The 19,262-nt window shown below is 41.3% G+C and overlaps 1 protein-coding gene across 3 annotated transcripts in view; it reads right to left on the bottom strand.

Moving 5' to 3' along the window:
• Positions 1-14,376, bottom strand: part of nnt (nicotinamide nucleotide transhydrogenase) — a 37,695-nt gene extending 23,319 nt beyond the window's left edge. The window contains exons 1-11 of one of the 3 annotated variants that reach the window (XM_017713897.2): positions 14,151-14,376; positions 12,244-12,433; positions 8,874-9,103; positions 7,318-7,535; positions 7,034-7,121; positions 6,805-6,893; positions 4,764-4,951; positions 4,000-4,133; positions 3,571-3,762; positions 1,702-1,855; positions 4-165 (exon numbers count right to left, since the gene is read on the bottom strand). In XM_017713897.2, coding sequence (XP_017569386.1) covers positions 4-165; positions 1,702-1,855; positions 3,571-3,762; positions 4,000-4,133; positions 4,764-4,951; positions 6,805-6,893; positions 7,034-7,121; positions 7,318-7,535; positions 8,874-9,103; positions 12,244-12,391 — 1,603 coding nt within the window. In that variant the 5' untranslated portion in view covers positions 12,392-12,433; positions 14,151-14,376. Of the gene's footprint in view, positions 1-3; positions 166-1,701; positions 1,856-3,570; positions 3,763-3,999; positions 4,134-4,763; positions 4,952-6,804; positions 6,894-7,033; positions 7,122-7,317; positions 7,536-8,873; positions 9,104-12,243; positions 12,434-13,908; positions 13,999-14,150 lie in introns of those variants that run through there. The other 2 variants (XM_037546114.1, XM_037546113.1) reach the window with 2 other exon arrangements.
• Between the last annotated feature and the right edge of the window lie 4,886 nt (positions 14,377-19,262).

Here is a 19,262-nt window from a genome sequence, read left to right as displayed (position 1 = left end):
CACCAGAGATGGCGTTTGTGACTGACATGAGAGGAGAGTGGAGGGCAGGAGTAACACCCCATACTGTATGGTATCCCACAATTCCTGCCAAGCCAAAGGTAGTCACCATCTGAGTAAAAGCAGCGTTGGGGGCTGAAAGCCCGAGCCCCATCAACGTGGCCAGACCTAAACACAAAAACAAACAAAAAAACAAAAACAATTTGATTTAGCTAAAATAGTGCATGTTAACATTAAGGCACTTTGGGGGGCAGTCATGGGCTGGAGGTTAGGGAACCGGCCCTGCGACTGGAAGGTCGCCGGTTCGAGCCCCAGAGCCGACAGTATGTGACTGAGGTGCCCTTGGAGCAAGACAGCTAACCCCCAACTGCTCCCCTAGGGCTGCCCACCGCTCCGGGCAAGTGTGCTCACTAGTGTGTATATGTGGCGTTTCACTTCACGGATGGGTTAAATGCAGAGGTGAAATTTCCCCGTTAATAAGGGTCTCTTAATCTTAACTTCGGCCTGTCACAGTCATGAAATTTTTAGTTGGCCATCTTACTTCCTAGCTGTTGAAACTTGGCTCCCAACTGACGACAGAAACGGCTCAAGCTCAAATAAACAAGCTTTACTCACTGCCACCCTCTAAACGTGTTCTAGCACCAGTCAGAAGTTAGAACATTTTCTGTCGCAAGACCCATAATGAGTCTCAATGAATATGTTTTATATCCTATTCGCTGTGACAAAACGTAAGTACCTGTGGAAAATAGTCACATTAAATAATTGTAACCAGCTCAAATGATTATTGTGATAGGCCTACTTTGACTTTATTATTTTTAAATAGGATAATAGCATCCAGTGTGCCAAATTCTTAATTCCCATCGAGTCACCACCCACAGAGCCTGGTCCAGGTATAAGCTGCTGCAGGCAGAAGAAGGACGTGTGAACAATCTCCCCCACAGTGGAACTCGCACACCAAAACCTTACCAACACCACAGCCATCCACAGCAGGGGAGAGCCTTAACATACCCCCATCTCACTTTATTATCCCCAGTTTCCTGTCATTTAGAGGTGAACAGGGAGTTGGGGAGAGTGAGTACACATATGTGTGTGTGTGTGTGTGTGTGTGTGTGTGTGTGTGTCTGAGAGAAGGGCAGGGGAATTAAGTGACCAATTCCAATTTCAAACTGACTCCAGTTCATATTGATACCAGGCAGATAGCAAAACAAAAAGAAAAAAAAAAAAAAAAAAAAAAAAAAAAAAACATGAAGGAGCAGGAAGATGAATTTGCATGTTTGTTTATCGGTGGGTGTTTATTTCCGTGCGAGCTGTGGGTTGTCTGAGTGAGGAAGTGTACGCTTTGATCTACGGCCAACGCTGCCTCTCCTCACACAAGCGTCGCTTGCCTGTCTGCAACCAATAGAATTCATTTGCTTGTATTTTTGTTTTTCTGTGAAGCTTTTAAATCTAATCAAATTCTTAGAAAGGCAACTAATAGGAAAAAAGATTCTGAGATTAGCAAGGAACACACAGTCAGGGCTAATGAGTAGCTAGACAAAGAAAATGCAATCATATGAAAAATAGTTCCACAAAAAAAAAATAAATAGTAGCTGAGTGCCCCCAGTGCAAAGTCAAAGACCACCCCAACAGCCAGCTACACAGCCCCTTGGAAAAACATTAAAAGACAAAAAGGGGAAGGAGGGACAGACTTGCTCTACACTTCACCTCCTGAGTAGACTCCAGCAGTGGTGAGAGTGGATCTGAACGGGGAGACGGCAGCAGCCTTTTCCTTCTCCAGCTCCTGGACAGACTTGGGTTTGGGAGGTGCTGCCACAGGGATGTTTATCGGCTGTGGTGCTGGGAAAAGCACCTTTCCATCCTGTAAACAGTGAGAAATAGAGACAAGGTTTGAATAAGAACACCACTCAACTCCACTGTACCATTCCCAGACTAATATTCAGACAACTCTGATGAGCAGTTTAAAAAAATAAAACAACAAAAAATAAAAAAGGACAAATGTAGAAATCAATCACCTACTGGGAATACCATGGCACTGTTCTTAGAAGAAAACCAAGATTTTAAACTAAAATGGACTAAAATAAGGGGTAAGGACGATAGTAACTCTTCCTTACTATCCCAAGCGCAAAAGGCCAATGTGTATGAAAAGGAGAGCTCATATATTTTATATATTATAAACGGAGGCCATTCTAAAAAACTTTGCCCATCATTTGGGTTTTACTGGCCCCATTAAGCGGCAATGTGCTTATATCCCGAAGAACACCACTTCTGATGAAATTTGCTCTCATAGCGATTACAACAGTCCACATAAACCAACGTGTTCATGAATTTAAGAAGCAAACTAAAAGCTGATCTTGGTTTCTAACGATGACAATTCACACATATTAACCTTTTTTTGGCCACAGTTCAAAACTACTAAAGTAAGAAATCTGAATATGCAAAGTTCACCAGTTACGAAACGTGGCACCCTTTCCATGTTTCATTGACATTATCTTAGCCCTGACTGGCCCATATGTCTGTGAGGTGTTGGGGGGAGAAGACAGATTCTTTCAGAATTCTCAACAACTCAGCAAATGTACATGATTGACAAAATTGCCATGTTTATCATTCAAAACGGCAAAGTTCAACTAAGGGGATCGAGTTTACAACCGTCTATACTAAAGCTTAAATACGAGACTGACCACAAGGATTGGAATACAAAATCATATACACACTTAAAAATGACGGCTGTTCAAGGGGTCTTCAGTAAAGGTAATGGTTCTATATAGAACCATGAACATTCAAAGAACTGTTTGTATGAATTATGGTTCTGGGGAAATTATGGGAATTATGGGGAAAGGGTTTTTCAGATATATACAGATGTGCTGTAGATGACCATAGAAAATAATATCAAAATAGGTTCTTCTATTGTTACAGTGCCAGGCTTGTCACAATAGAAGATCCCTTTTCAAAAAGATTCGATATGAAACCATATATAGCACATTTTCCATCATCTAAAGAACCCTTTCACAATGCAAAGGGTTCTTAGAATGTTCATTGTTCTATATAAAACCAATTTTTCCTGAAGAACCCTTGAAGAATAATCTTTTCAAGGGTGCCATTTTAACTACTGGTTCCTACTGTCTGTTTCAACTTGTCAAAGCTGAGAAAAACAAAATGTTGTGATTGTCATACTGTACATCAAGAAATCATCTTGAAGTATCATATTACATCTTTTTATTACTGTCTGTTTTATTACCGTCTTTATGAATACTGTAAAGAGAATGGGGACATGGTATAAGTGCTTAGACCAAGCTGAAAGGAGCACTAGTCTTCTTAGCCCCTGAATACTTTCGCATTTTCCTATTGTTCACACATGTCTTGCATCATTAGCTCCCCAGCTCTTACATGCAACACATACTGACCAAAAAACTGTCAAGAACTCAAAACATTTTACTGACAATAACCAAAGTTATTTCAATATTTTCTCATATACAAAAAAAATAAAAAATTCACAAGAAAGGTAAAGTACAAGTAACCAAATGCATAGCTCAGCTAAACGTGGTCCTGCTGACAAACTCTGGAAGACTGCAGTACCTGCATGACGACTGAACCACGAATGACATGGTCCATTGTGCCGTAGTCAAAGACGTCTTTGACATCATACTGGAAGTTCTCCTTGTCTGGGCTGATGGCACGGATGAGTTTGACAATGTTGTTGGAGTACAGGGTGCTGGACTGAGTCGGAAGACGACTAGGCAGATCTGTGTAACCAACATGGGTCACGCCCTGAAAATAAAATAAACATTAGACAAACTTAAATCACCCCTTGAAACTGGATTTAATTATATTCTAACTATTCTACTATTACATTAATGACTGCAGCAAATAAACGTTCATATATTAGCAAGTGTATTTCATCATGTCACTAGTGTATTTCGAGGTATTTTATATATTTTGAAAGCTACGTTTAAGGCAGAAGACAGAAATTCAGACAGTGCTCTTCTGGTGTAAGGCTGGACTCACTTTGTGAACGCTGAGCTGTCCAGGAACAGTGGTCTCGATGTTGCCCCCTGCCTCTGCAGCCAGATCTACCACCACGGAGCCATCTTTCATGGTCTCCACCATCTCCCTAGTGATGAGGACCGGAGCCCTACGACCTGACAACACCACAGCGGAATTATACACGCAGTACTGTTTTGCTTGATACTAAATCGGAATAACATGCCTGAAAGCACAACTGATCAGGCACGCTTAAATGAACTGACATTAACAGGCACTGGTACTACTGAAGAAGTCTCTCTAAGCCAGCACTGGAGAGACATTTTTCATCTGCAAATCCACAGATTAAAGCAGAGCAAAGAGCTGACTCATTCAAATAACACATTTTTCCCCCCACAAACAGGCAAACATTTGCTCAACTCCTTGAGTGAAGCAAAATAATACGCGTCAAGTATATTAATTGCAAAGCACATGATGCATCTTGTGACTTTAAGCTTTCTTCTGAGATCAACAGACCAGGCCTTTTCCAAACAGAAAATGTTGCAAAGCCTTTCAATGCACTTTCTTTAAACAACGTAATCAAAAGCACCAAGTGATCTTAAATGTCAGTATTGGGGCAAGTTTACAGGCCATTCAAGATGCTGGGAACTAGTTTGTTTGCCAGATGATTTTTCTTACTAAAGCCAGCTGTCATAAAGAACTCTGAGAAGGCTGAACTTGCCATCATAACTTGCAGATCCATGTAATCAAAAAGATTAAAGGAAGAGTGTGCATGACAGTATGCGTACCAGGGATGAGGGCAGTACTGATGAGGATGTCGACGTCCAAACACTGCTTGGCAAACAGCTTCATCTCTGCCTCAATGAACTCCTTGGACATCTCCTTAGCGTAGCCACCCTGGCCTTCTCCAGACTCCTTCACGTCCACCTCTAGCGGCTCAGCTCCAAGAGATTTAAACTGCTCCAGGGCTGCAGCTCTGAGGACGTGTGGAGTTAAACGCAACGAAGATGCTTACATGTGCTCGGACAGTCAGTACACAATATAAAAGCTACAGAGTACACATTGTTTAACAGGTACATGCAGACTATGTAAAGACAGTTTCAAACAGTACTGCAGGCATATTATTGTTTCCTCACATTCAAAGCCACAGAGGTGAGTTTATTTTAAGCTCCTCCATAACCTGTGCAACATTGCCACCCAGTGGCGACACTGAGGTACCGCTGCAGACGAAGTTAATAGATTTCAGGCATATAAACAGACAAGTGCTCAAGGGGGACTACTAAAAACTGTAGCTCATTAGGCCTTAGCTGCAACCCCAGATCTCTCAGCCTAATCACCTCTGTCTGTCTCATTACGCAGGCATGTATGATGACATTACTGTGCTAAATAGAGAGAGTCTGCATAATCATCTTATCACATGCATGCCATAGCTGTTGTAGTAGAGAATATGCATATACAGAATGGCTGATGATTCAATATTAAGGTTCTCTGGATTTAGTAGGATTGGATATACAGCTATACTGTTAAAAGCACTGATGCATGCTCTATACTCTACTACCCATTTCTCTCATTTAAGAAACACTGCTCATCTCCTTAATGGTTTCCAGCCCGTATCACATGTCATTAACAGTTCATTACAGTATCTGACAGGTAAAATGCATCCAAATCTAACCTTCAATATTAAGAATTAAGAGTGGAATTCTGTTTAATTAGTTTTACTTGCTGACTTTTCTTTATCCTAACCCTTATTTGTAGTGTCTCTTTGACCTTCAAAATGGTATTAAAAAGTCATTGACACACACACACACACACACGCACACACGCACACACGCACACACGCACACACAAATAAAAGCACTAAACTGTAACTGGGGCAGTACTCCTCTTGTCACTGGGGTGGTACCCTCAAGGGTACATCTTAGTATCTCTAGTCAGGTAACATAATTGTACCATAATCTATTGAAATTATTTTCTAAGTTGCACACATCCAACCTCGTCGCCAAGCTTTTTTATTTTATTGTTCCATTTTTTTAATTAGCTTATGAAAAGGTACAAATATGTTCATCTGGGAAAAAAATACAATTAATAAAACTTATTTAAGGTGCACAATTGGACCTTTATTTCCAACAGTGCGCCCCTTGGTGATCCAAAACAGAGTTAAAGAAAGCTCTGGTAGGCTAAAACTGCTGGAAGACTGTTTAATATTTCACCACGTAAAATTATACTAACCTATCTTATTGATTATCCAAATATTTAGAGCCTCAAAGGGCTCATATCATGGAGAAATACCACCCCACACACTTTTTTAAAATAAATAAATAAAAGCAAAGTAGGTGGGCACTGTTAAAGCTTCAAAATATATCATTCAGTCCCCCCAAAAAACAACACATCTGAACACATCTACCTATTCAGTCTACAGTAGTTTATCCACCCATTCACACTTGAGTTATAAGGAGTGTCTCAGGTTAGACAGCTTTTTGTATAAAGTATAATACAGTGCAGTCAATCAAAACAGACAATTTACATATATAATTCTTAAAATCACTAACAAAAGCAGAACGTTTAGTGTTAAGGGATAAACAGAGGTTGGAAACTTATGTAAAAAAATGAATTACTTTTTGGTACATAAACAAACACGGACCATAGAAAAAAGGAGGACCTTGAGGAAAAAAAAAAATTAAAAAAAAAATAATACAGGGAAAATGTAGGATATGGGCCCTATAAAAAGAGTATGTGTGGCAATTCTCCTATTGGTTGTGCCCCAGTACCATACAGTGATGTCTAGGGCACACACATGGTAGCTTATGTGAACTGCTCTGGCCCTCTTACCTCGTGTCAAAGCCTCTGACGATGGCACCCATAGCCCTGGCAGTGCCCGCAGCAGCCAGTCCAGCCACACCACCTCCAATGATCAGCACCTTACAGTCAAAACAAGAGTTAATTCTTAAACAAGTTTACAAATATATAATCAGGGTCATTCAGGTGGCCCAGTACATTTATTTATTTGTTTATTTTGAGTCATTCAATAAGAGAATAACACTAAGGCTGGATGCTGTACCTTAGCAGGGGGGACCTTTCCTGCAGCAGTGATCTGTCCAGTGAAGAAGCGACCAAAGTGGTTAGCTGCCAGGACCACGGCTTTATAGCTGCCAAAACAAACAAGAGCCCATAAATCATGCCTGCAAGCTGGCTGGAGAAATCATATCTACTGAGTGCAAAACAGCCTACTAAGCCGTGACAGGATGTGTGCAGGTATCCTCAAATTATACTTTAATAGCTTTCAAGACCTTTTAAAAAAGAACTTAAAATCAATAGCAACATCAATCTAACAGATGAACTGACCCAGCGATGTTGGCCATAGAGCTGAGAGCATCATAACCCTGGGCGATGGTAACACGGGGCACCTGATCCATGGCCAACACGGTGGCCTTACGGTCAGACAGCTGTGCCATCAGCTCAGGATTCTGAGCAGGATAGATAAAGCTCACCAGCGTTGCTCCTTCCTTCATCAGCTCCGTCTCATGGACACCCAAAATTGGGTTCAGCATCGGGGCACGAACCTGACAAAAGGGCCAAAGCTATAACAGACTTGCTGAACTAATGAACATACACATATATACATTGTTATAACTTTAAACTGTGTCATAAGCTTCTCTAGGAACGTTAAGGGTATGGTCAGTACGTAAACACTGAACAACAGCATGTTTCTTTAAAAAATCTGATTTAGACCAGACCTGGGCACGAGATCGTTGGTAAATAAGAAGTTAAAAGTAAACGTGTAACAACAACACCTATTACACTGTGACAGGTGCACGAAACACAACTACAATGCTTTTATTTTGAAGGCAACCCCTTTGTTTTCTTTTTTTATTATTTTATTTATTTATTTATTTATTTTCCCGTCTGCCCGGTCAGTAGCACATCACTCAAATGTCTCAGCAAATGTGTTGGACAGCTTTCAAGATAGTTCTTAGCCCTTAAATATGTCGGCTAACGTTAAAAAAAAAATAAATAAGACTGACACTGAATGCAGAGTTTTTAACAAGACATGGACTTCTAAATATTTATTTACTGAAGTCAAAGGTAAAGCTGTGTGCTGGGTTTGTGGAGAACAGATAGCCGTGTTTAAGGATTACAGTTTGAATCGCCATTACGAGAGTAAGCAAGCGGAGAAATACAAGACCTTGACTGATGCAGAGCGGGCACGGTCATCTGAAGATTTACTAGCAAAACTGCAAAGGCAGCAAGGATTTTTTTTTTTACAAAGCTCCACTCATCCAGGGATGCAGGGCTAAAGGGTTATTATAAATGCTGTATACAATATATATGTATTGGGAAGAAATGAGTTAAGTACATTAGTCCAGCCCTCAAACTGTTCCAATTTCTCATGTGGCCCCTTGAGAAAATGAATGCCCACCCCTGATTTAGACACAGTTTCAAACTTGTACAGCTATTCAAGACCTAGGAGCAAAACTCTCCGACTGGTGTTGGAGTGACAGAAAGGCAAAAGTGACCCTGTTCTGTGGTGTTTGGGACCGTAGCATTTTTGCACTGACTGGTGTTTGTGTGAAAGCCGCAGTGTGAGTAACTCTTAACTGCCACTCAGCTACTATCACGCTTACTTCCTCTGATTTTTCTCCCCTTTCTATCAGCACCACCCATCACTGAGCTCCCACATCACTCAGTGAGCATGTTTAAAATATAAATGGGCAGAATGTGTCACCAATTAGACATGGACATTTTGATATAGCATCATCTTTAAATATGGCAGTACACCTTATTACCATTATACTGCCCAACCCTCATCATGACTATATGTATACTTTTGCCATGTTGCCCACTTCTAACGAGTACTGCGCATCGAACTGCAGCTGCTCAGCCACGGTAAAACTGCCTACCTTCAACACAATGTCAGATGCCAGAGCACCTCTGACATCCTGCACCGTGGCTCCAGCTTTAGAGTACATCTCGTCTGTAAACTTGGCAGCCTCTCCAGCTCCAGACTCCACCACAACATTAAAACCCTGTTTGATGAGAGCGTCCACTCCCGCCGGCGAGAGTGCCACACGAAGCTCATTCTCAAAGATCTCCTTGGGAACACCAACTGTCAGCTGTTTGTAAGGAATGCCTGCAAAAAACAAGGGTTAAAATACATAAAGAGGTCAGCAATATAATGGAAGTTTACATCTGATGGGTTTTTTCTCAGCAATACTATACTACCTTACAATACACTGTCAGCCAAAAAATACAGTAAGTGAATTTGGATGAAATGCCAACAAGACAGGAAAATCTTTATAGCTAGATACTTTCACAAATTAAATACATCATGTACTATTAAATAAATTTGAAGATGCAAGGAGTAGAGGTCGTAAAGGTGGATGACTTCAAATATCTTGGGTCAACCATCCACAGCAATAGACAGTGTAGAAAAGAGGTGAAGAAGAGGGTGCAGGCAGGATGGAGTGGGTGGAGACGGATGTCAGGGCTAATGTGTGACAGAAGGATAGCAGCAAGAGTGAAAGGGAAGGTTTACAAGACAGTAGTGCGTCCTGCTATGATGTGTGGTTTGGAGACTGTGGCTCTGTCTAAAAGACAGGAGGCTGAGCTGGAGGTGGCGGAGATGAAGATGCTGAGATTTTCGTTGGGAGTGACGAGGATGGACAAGATTAGAAATGAGCAGATCAGAGGGACAGTGAAGGTGGAGCAGTTTGGAGATAAAGCCAGAGAGGCCAGGTTGAGATGGTTTGGACATGTGTTGAGGAGGAATAGTAGATATATTGGGCAAAGAATGTTGGAGATGGAGCTGCCGGGTAGAAGGAGAAGAGGTAGACCAGAGAAGGTTTATGGATGTAGTGAAGGTGGACATGGAGATGGTTATGTGTGAAAGTAGAGGAGGCAGTGGATAGGGCAAGATGAAGGCAGATGATCCGCTGTGGTGACCCCTAAAGGGAGCAGCCAAAAGAAGAAGAGTACTATTAAATAAATTCTGTCTGACTTATAATCTACTTTCCTTTAATAACAGGACCTCAGTGCTGCTGTTCATCATGTAAAGTTATAACAAAGGTGAAAATTAAAAATAAATGCACAGAAACAAAACAACACAAAGCTCTAATAGATCTGAACTGAATGTACGCACATGGTGACTAAGAGACTACTGCAGTGCATCCAACAGCATTGTGTTTCTTTTAACAAATATTATAGTGATTGTGATATATATATATATATATATGAAAGATTTAAACAGCTTTAAAATGGAAAAAAAGTTGTCAAACTGTGGTTAAATGACTCCTCTGTGCTCCCAAAGGCAGCACGCCAATAATCATTGACTCAAATGTTCATCTTTATGACTCAGACAAATCTCTGAACTCAAGCAAAGGTGACCGAGCGACAGACTGTAATTAAGCCATAAAAAGACTAAGAGCTTGAAATAAGTCTAAATGAAACCTTTGCTTGCAGTCTGGAGGCAGCGCCAATTAAAAGGCTTTCGATGAAATGTTCCAAGAAAGCAAACTTTAATTTGGTAGTGCAATTAAATCAGTTGCTAACAGACAAAAATAATACATAAAGCATGTGCAAGCATTTTAGTACATAAACTGTACAACTAAGACTGATTTGTGGCATTCTAGAAATACCAACAGAGAAGACGACACCTTCTAAACATAGTCCAAAAGTCTTTCTAACAATAAAAGCAAATCAATCCAAAGCACCTCCCCTCCTCTGGGGAACTTTAATCCCAAATTTCCATGCTGTAATACCATCTGCATGCACAAGCATACTTTATGCTGTAAAGAGGTCATATCACTGTGAGGCAGCATTAGATCTAGTCAACATTCTGGAAAAAGTTATGACAGACAGAATCAAGACACTTGAAATAGAGAGGCTGTGCAGGGTGGAAAATTCCACCACATACTTCATTTCATAACAGCAGCATTTGAGTCTGAATCACAGCCATGAACTTGTGTGAAACGGAACCAAGAGCAGGGCTTCAGACAGTTAACTACTGTACAGCAGTTCTCTCCTTCAAATGTCTTTCACCTCTACTCAAGGTTCAGTGGGTTAAGCTTAGAGGGGAGTAAACTCAAACGTAGACCACAGTATTGTTTGGATAGTGGAAAATAACACATCACGAGATTATATTCTAATCTGTTCAGGAGCGTAACCACACAGCGCATCACACTGTATCGTTCAACACCACGTTATGCTTTTTGGTGAGACTGTAAGAACGATTCACACTATTCAGGTTTCATTTCTATCGGGTGTGAAGTTATCCATGATACAGCAATATCAAGATCATGTGGCGACACCAGAGCTCATTCGCTTATACTGGAATCCCTCTTGAGTTAAACTCCAAAATTACTTTATGTTACTTGTCAAGGTGCAAAAATATTTCAACTTTTTCTTTAAGAGTGGATGTACATTCTGCGACATTATGGTAGCTGATGGCCTCTGAGGGGGAGGTCTGGTTTGTTTGTTTTGGAAACTGGGCACTGTCAAGCGGCTAAGCTGAAGACGTTCTTCAAAGAATGACTCAAGATTAAAAGGTTCAAGATTCTCTTGCAGTTTCTGACAACCCCTCACCTTCCCTTGTAAAAGAGTCACAATCCTGACCCTAAACTCAAATGGAACATTGCCAAAAATAGCCAGCCAGGCCCAGCTGTCATTACCATTCCTACCCAGCTCAAGGAATGTCAGCCATTAATGGCCAGTGTCCAATACAGGCACCCTGTAACCAAGCAGCACATTTGCGTACACCGCACTGGGCATTTCATTCATTTGCTGCCAGAAAGAGCGTGAGCACAGGTAATAGTGGCAGGACATACAGAATAGGGGGCAGGGTGTTGTCATGAGACACCATGACCTTGGGAAGGAATTACGGCTGGTTACAACCGAAAAAAAAAAAAAAAAAGTATCCATCACATTTTAATTTATATGCTTTCACGCTTCAACCACAAAGTTTGCTTGTGCAAGAAAAGGACAAAGCCAATGCCAAAGCACAGGGCTTTAGACTACTGAAGGGTTTGTCTTTAAATAGAGCAGACTTCCTGCTGCACTGAGAGAAAGGATTTATCAAGGACACTCACCCTACCAAAGCAAAAACTGATAGTACAACGTGATCATCACATCACACTTATAATCAAAGCTTATGATCAAACCACAGTTTGCCTTTTTGAAGTGTTTTGAAATGAGCAACAGACTTTCTACAATAAACTTTATTTGCACATGTTCTGTACATACGGTACAATTACAGGTGACACAAGGTCTTTTTACCTGGGCTAGCAGCTCGAGTGAGGGCTCGATGGGTCCTAAAGAACCGCACACATGGCGTTTTCGCAGTCCGGACACTCTGCAGCTTGGTGACCCCGCTGAAGAGGGGGCTGGAGCAGCTGCTGGCAACCACGCGCAGAAGACTCGCCATGGGAAACACGAGGAGGAGCTGTGCAGCCAGACGACCCTCCTCCTGCACAAAGAGACAGGGAAAAAAAAAAAAAAAAAAAAAAGAGTGCAGTCAGCACCCACCAACCTATCCCAGCATGCCCATCAGCCCAGCTGATCCTTTCTCAGGTCACATACATTCACGAAACACACACAAACACATGTAGTAAAAACACATGTACACTCACACACGCCTCAGCGTATCCATATGCCCTTGCCCATATGCACCGTTCAAGATGAAACGCTGTGCTAATTTTATGCAACAGGTCACGTTTATCCTTTCAAGGCACTTGACCTCGCTACACAGCCAGTGGCAAAGGAAAGCACCTCTTCTGATCAAACCCTAAACAAAGCTGAATGGCACCTTACACACCCATGTCAAGCACCTGATGGCTCAAAAAAAAAAAGAAATGAACTAGTCGACTCCGACTCAAGGATACAAAATTCACCATCACAAACCTCATGATGCCTCAAGCACAAAATAACCCATACACATAACCAACATAAATGTATGTATGTATGTATGTATGTATGTATGTATGTATGTTTAACACCTCTGCCTTCTACATTATAGACTGGGGTTCAATCCCCCACCAGGGCAGGCACCCTACACTATACCATTAAGAGTCCTTGGGCAAGACTCCTAACACCACCTTGGCCTACCTGTGTTAAAATGATCAAATTGCAAGTCGCCCTGGATAAGAGCGTCAGCCAAATGCCATAATTGTAAATGTATATATTTAGCAGGGACCAGTGCTGTGAAAAAAAAGCGCTGTTAAAAAGTATTTGCCCCTCACCCCATTTCTTCTGTTTTCTAATCTGTCGCATCTAAATGTCTTAACACTGATACTCCAAATGGCCAAAGGTTCCATAAACCAGGCATCAGCAAATGCTCACTCTGCATGAAACCACCAGAGACCAGCACAAAGAGGGCTGCCCATTCTCAGGGTCAGGCATCGTGTCCGGACCGACATATGGGACGGAATGCCCGACACATAATCCTACGAACAACCTCATTATGAAGCGACATCATAAATCTCAGCAAAAACAGAGACATGCGAAGTTGTGAAGCTCATAAGCTCCAACTGAAAAGCACCACCACGTCAGCAGTCCTGCAGCAAATCCTTGCACGCGCGCTCATTTGTGCAGAACAGCGCTGCTAGCCAGCTAACCTCGCCTAGCTCGGTGACAACAACACGACCCGGCCGCGTCGTTTCAGACAATAAATAAAGGAATAAGTACAATTTAAACGCAGGCGCGGTTGTCGTCCATTCTGCCTCTGCAGCTTCGCCAGCTAAGTAGAGTGAAAACCCCGGCTTGGTCTTATCCGTTAGCCCGCGCTGCTAACCGCTCGCATTCATTCATACAGTCCGCGGGCGGCGGAGCCGGCAGCACGTCGACCGCACACAGCGCAGCTACGGGATCAGTTCAACCCTTTTAGATGGTAACAGGGCTTAAAGTCGCGCACTGAGACTGAGAGGCAGCTGTTAACTCGCTAACCTGCCGCGTTTTCCACTCCAGCCGGTATAAAAGCGAGTGGGAGCTGCGCGAAGAGGCGGCCGCCTCTTCACATTAACGCTATAGCTGCCTGCTGTCGTTCGCCACACAGCTAAACCGCCAGCAAGCATTCAAACACGAACTTGCACCACGCAACTACGACAAACAATGCTGGAATTTCTGGGAAGTCGATTAAAGTTGAGAAGCGTGTGGTGAAGCAGGGAAAGCCGTGTTCAGGGACTGACCTTTAGCTTAAGCGCTACAACGGAGAACGGAGAAGCCCGACCTGCTGCCACCCGGAAGAGATAGCAAGTCACACACTCGTGTTGGGTCTTATAACCGCCAGGCTGCTGATAGCCAGGAGACCAGTACCGTTACAAAGCAATGCAGGGCAAACTAAGACGAGCGTGCGCCATATGAAGTCGGTGAAAGCAAGAAGAAAGAAAGCAAGGTGGTTGTTCGTGAGGACCTTGGCTGCTGCAGTCATGTGTTGCAGATACAAAGCCGTTGACTCCAAACTGCACGGATTTGTTTTCCTGAAACACACGTGATTCTGTTCAGCCCTTGCTTTTAGAAACTGTGCGGTTTATATTCCCCTGTACAGTCCCTCAGTAATAACCTCTAATATCTTTACTTTTATATGTTTATACGTTCATAGCCCTCGTGTTCTTTTTGTTCAGCAGTGGTTTACACATTGCAAATCCCTTGGGTGTCTTTATTATTGTGGAAGCAAGTACATTGACCTTATCTGAGGCAAGTGAGGCCTGCAGTTCTTCAGATAAGATGAGATAAGATAGACTTTTATTATCCCACTGGGGGAAATGTACATTGTTACAGCAGAATACACAGTAAGCAGATAAAGAGCAGTAAGTAGACAAAGATGTGCATCATACAAAATACAAAATGTAAGATATACCATATAAATAAATAAAAGGTATCTGTTATAAATATAAAAAATAGAATTAAGGAACTACACACAATTACAGTTTACATGTGCAGTTGTATGGATATTGCACATTTCTGAGCAGGTAATGACTAGATATTGCACAGAAATTGTAGATATTCCACAGTAATAATTATCGATATTGCACACAACTTGCGTATGTATTGCACTTGTACCGCTCTGGCAGCAGCCGATATTGCACATTAATTAGAGGTAGGATAAGATATAGGTTGATGTGGTGTGTTCGTGATAGAGTGAGGTGTGAATCCATAGTGTGTTTATGGCGGAGAGTGTCTGAGTCTCTGCTTGGGGAGGTTTTAGTTGTAGAGCCAAACGGCCGCGGGGAGAAAGGAGTTGCGGTATCGCCCTTTTCCACATCGCAGGTGGAGGAGCCGGTCACTGAAGGAGCTGCCCAGTGCTGCAACTGCCTCTTGTAGTGGGTGAGAGGAGTTGTCCATTATGGATGAAAGCTTGGCCAACATCCTCCGCTCCGCCACCTCCCCCACTGGACCCAGCAATGATATTCATATATGCGTCTGAGTCCTTTTGTGACCTCCTGTGACACTGATGCACTCTTGGTGAAATTTCGGTAGGCCGGCCACCCCTGGGAAGGTTCACTACTGTTGTTCTCCACTGAACACTGAGCGGCGATATATGTTATATGAAATAATTGTTAAAAAACAGGGTTCAACTAGCTTATCTTTGTCTAATATTAAATGATCTGAAACATTCAAATGTGACAAATATGCAGTAGCACAGGCGATTTGGAGGGCGCAAATACTTTTTCACAGCACTGAGCATATATAAATTGTAGAAGCAGGTCAGCGATAGCTACAGAGAAAGTTAGGAAACATGTCCTGCTAAGACATACAGAAAGTAAACCAAAGGCAAAGTGGGGTGCAGTGGCACTTACTGTGCATAAAGGAGACCTTAGGCTAAACATGTTTGAGAACTAATGCTGTAGTGAACAGAAATTCCTGTAGTCTTACTGTAGTTTTTTCATCATGGAAGAAGGACTTGGTCTAAAAAACATATGATGTACTACAGGACAGATAGAAAGTGGACAGTGGGGCACTGCTGGCCTGCTGATGGCAAAGCTGGTGGCATACTGGCTTTTTACTTAGCATTTTCCAGGCAGCCCACTGGTGATTAAGCAAGATATTAGACAAAACGCCACTTTTAAGTCCTTAGAGTCCAATTTCCATATTTTTCCTTCATTTCTTTCTTTCGTTATACCTAGTTAAATAGTTTTAACTAGCAGTATCGTAAATAAAATGGTTATGCAACAGCAACCAATGTAGCACAGTCAGACAAAATCATTTTGTACTAGGCCCAGTCATTCATTTTTCTGTCTCAGTAGTAAAGACTATGTGCATTGAAAATCTATTTGAAGAGATTGAAAACTAGTAGACCTTATCAAGCCACTGGACAAATATGTGCTTGCTATCTGGGACAGAATGTTCTGGAAGTTTTCCTCTTCTACCTGATTCAGCTCAAAAAGGTCTTGGTCACTGATGTGACTCGGGTGCAGAAAAACACACTGAAGCTGACCTTCAGGACTGGAGGTGGGAAACAATGATCTGATGTCCATCTTTTATCTATGTCTACTGTCGTTTGGAGCACATTTGGTTAGCTGGCTACCATTTATTCTCCAAATCAATGTTCAACCTTGCAGACTGAGTCAGAGTGTGACTCACATAGCTAACAAAACAAACACGTTGAATCAAGCAGACAAGATATGTAAATGTGCTCAAGTGTAAATAACCAACAAGGTGTTGTGGGCGACCTGGACACAATGGAACCTTGTTGACGCATAATATTTTAACCAGGGCCCAGTTGTTTCTCGACCAGTAAGTCTTAGCATAGAAGTACAGACAAGTACAGTATTATATTTTTGCAGCATAGTCTGTTTCTTAGGCAATACAAGATTAGGATATCTAAATTTGGCATTTAAAGTCATTATTTTTACATGATCTATAAGATGTTGAAATGAAAGAATGTTTTAAAAATGCACAATATTAGTGTTAAAGCTTTATAGGCCTGACCACCTTGAGTGTGGTACACATTAGTAGTACTAACTCATGCGTGACCAGGCACATAAGCAGCAGGGGGAGCTGCTAGACCGGAGGTGTCAAACCCCAGAGCTGGATTGAGCTGGAAGTTTAACATGTATTACATAGTTCTAACACTTGAAATAGTTGCTCATCAGCTGATAAGTTGAATTGAGTGTCATATACACCATCAAAAAACCCTAAACTCCATAGTGCTGTGGCCGACTCCCCTGTGTGCTTTTCTGAATCGCATTCACATTGAATAACGTTGAACTTTGTTTTGAACGTAAAGCTAAGATATCTTAGAGTTCTTAGAGTGCAGACTCTGGCAGTGATACTGGATATCACCTGCTGTGTCCTTCCCATAGCGATAGAAAATCAATACTAAGATGAAAATGACAAGGGCTCCCGTCAGCCTTTGCTGTGAATTCCTTTTTTATCTCGGGCTGTGGTGCACTGTTTTTAGCAGCCCATGTCTCATGTGGATCTGTTTAAGTGATTCCATTTGTGGAATGTGTAGGCACCATGGCTGTTAACCATTAGCTTTCGCAGTAGATGCGCATGTCTAACTGCCTGGGGTTTTCTGTTCGCTCCCACCTGGAATGCGTCCTCTCAGCTGTAAAGAGGGAGATGACTGCGAAGCCTGGGTTTCCTCCTGTTTAATCTGAGGTCAGTCAACCATACAGTTGTGCTGATTGCCAGCTGGACAGATCATGACAACCATGAAAGTCGAAAGAGGAAATCACCCGGTTTCATGGTTAGCAAATTAAAGAGCGTCACTCATACTGTGATCTTTTCTAGATCAAGGGTGCCCTGTTTTGTCTGGTGCAATGTTTGTGTTATGCCAAGGTCGGAAAACAAAACAGTATGTAAATAAAGTGGGTAGCATTTGTGAACAAGTTTTATAATGTAGTGTGTAATTCCACTATATTTTGTTCCCAAAATATTTCCAAAATAATAATTTAAATAGAAAATATAAATAGAAGAAGTTATAAAGTACCTATAACTACAGCATATAGTTTACAGATAGATAGATAGATAGACAGACAGACAGACAGACAGACAGACAGACAGATAGATAGATAGATAGATAGATAGACAGACAGATCTATCGATTGATAGACAGACAGACCGATATATAGATAGATAGACAGATAGACAGACAGACAGACAGATAGACAGATAGACAGATAGATAGATAGATAGATAGATAGATAGATAGATAGATAGATAGATAGATAGATAGATAGATACTTTATTGATCCCGAAGACAATTTAGCAGACCCCATGCCGAAACCTGGGATTTTTTATATAGTATATAATATAAAAATATTTGTTCTCATTAGGTGAAGGGTTGGAATAACTCTCTGGTGAGCCAAATCAAACGTCCTCACAGCCCAACTTTGACCTGTGGGCTACACTGTGGGCAGCCTTCATCTTTATATGTACAATACTGTACATATACAACGCTTTAGGCACATGATAAAATTGGACATAATACGCTATTTCTCTGGTCAATAAACATTTGTTTGCTCTAAAAAAAACATTATGATAACAAACACAAAATGTTTTTACAGTAAGTATGGTTTTGCATATGCGAGAATATTTGTTTAACCCTTTTTAAACTTCTCCTTATAGCGTCCCTCTATTAACTGTAGCTACCATCTAATACTAGGATTTGTTAATTGGGTGTGCTGGTGAATTTAACAAGTCAATGCAATGGCTGGGGGCATCAATAAGGAATCTGGAACCAAACTTTGTTCTTCTTACTAGATTCTTGTTACTTTCTAATGTATTTAAGTTTATTTTTCCTCCACTCCAAAATTCTATGGCATTTTATGTTGATTTTCTAAGTGAAAATAAGTCCTCTGCAAATTTTAATGCACAGTTTCAATTTATTGAATAAAAAAAATGAAATGTCCCATAACATTTGGACAGGTCACATTGTTCCAGTATGTTAAATTCAGCAAATAAAGAGTAATTGGCTGTTCATGTGTTCTTTGTAGAGGTTGTGTCCTTATTTTTACTTAAAAATTCAACAAAACATTGATATTTCTCCCCAATTTGGCTGTAAACCATGTCAAAATTGTTCCTATCAGCTATAATTGCTTGTCAATGCGCACTGCCAATATTTCATGTTATACTCACTTACTAGTGCTGCAGTATCTTAATCTTGAAATCTCTAAAAGTTTGTATCAGCTTGTTATAATTGTTGCTCCATAACGGTATCTGGAAAAGGAAATAGATTTCTGTAAAAAGAATCATGAAATGCAATAGTAAGTAAATTTAATCATGGATTTGCTGAAGTGGATGTCCGATCAAAAGTGGAAGTAAATGAGGAAACTTAGCAAAGATTCCTGAAT

This window comes from Pygocentrus nattereri, chromosome 16 (assembly GCF_015220715.1).
Source record: "Pygocentrus nattereri isolate fPygNat1 chromosome 16, fPygNat1.pri, whole genome shotgun sequence".
In the NCBI taxonomy this organism is placed as follows: domain Eukaryota; kingdom Metazoa; phylum Chordata; class Actinopteri; order Characiformes; family Serrasalmidae; genus Pygocentrus; species Pygocentrus nattereri.
The sequence above is the reverse complement of the archived record's forward strand: the minus strand, read 5'-3'. Positions and strand labels throughout refer to the sequence as shown.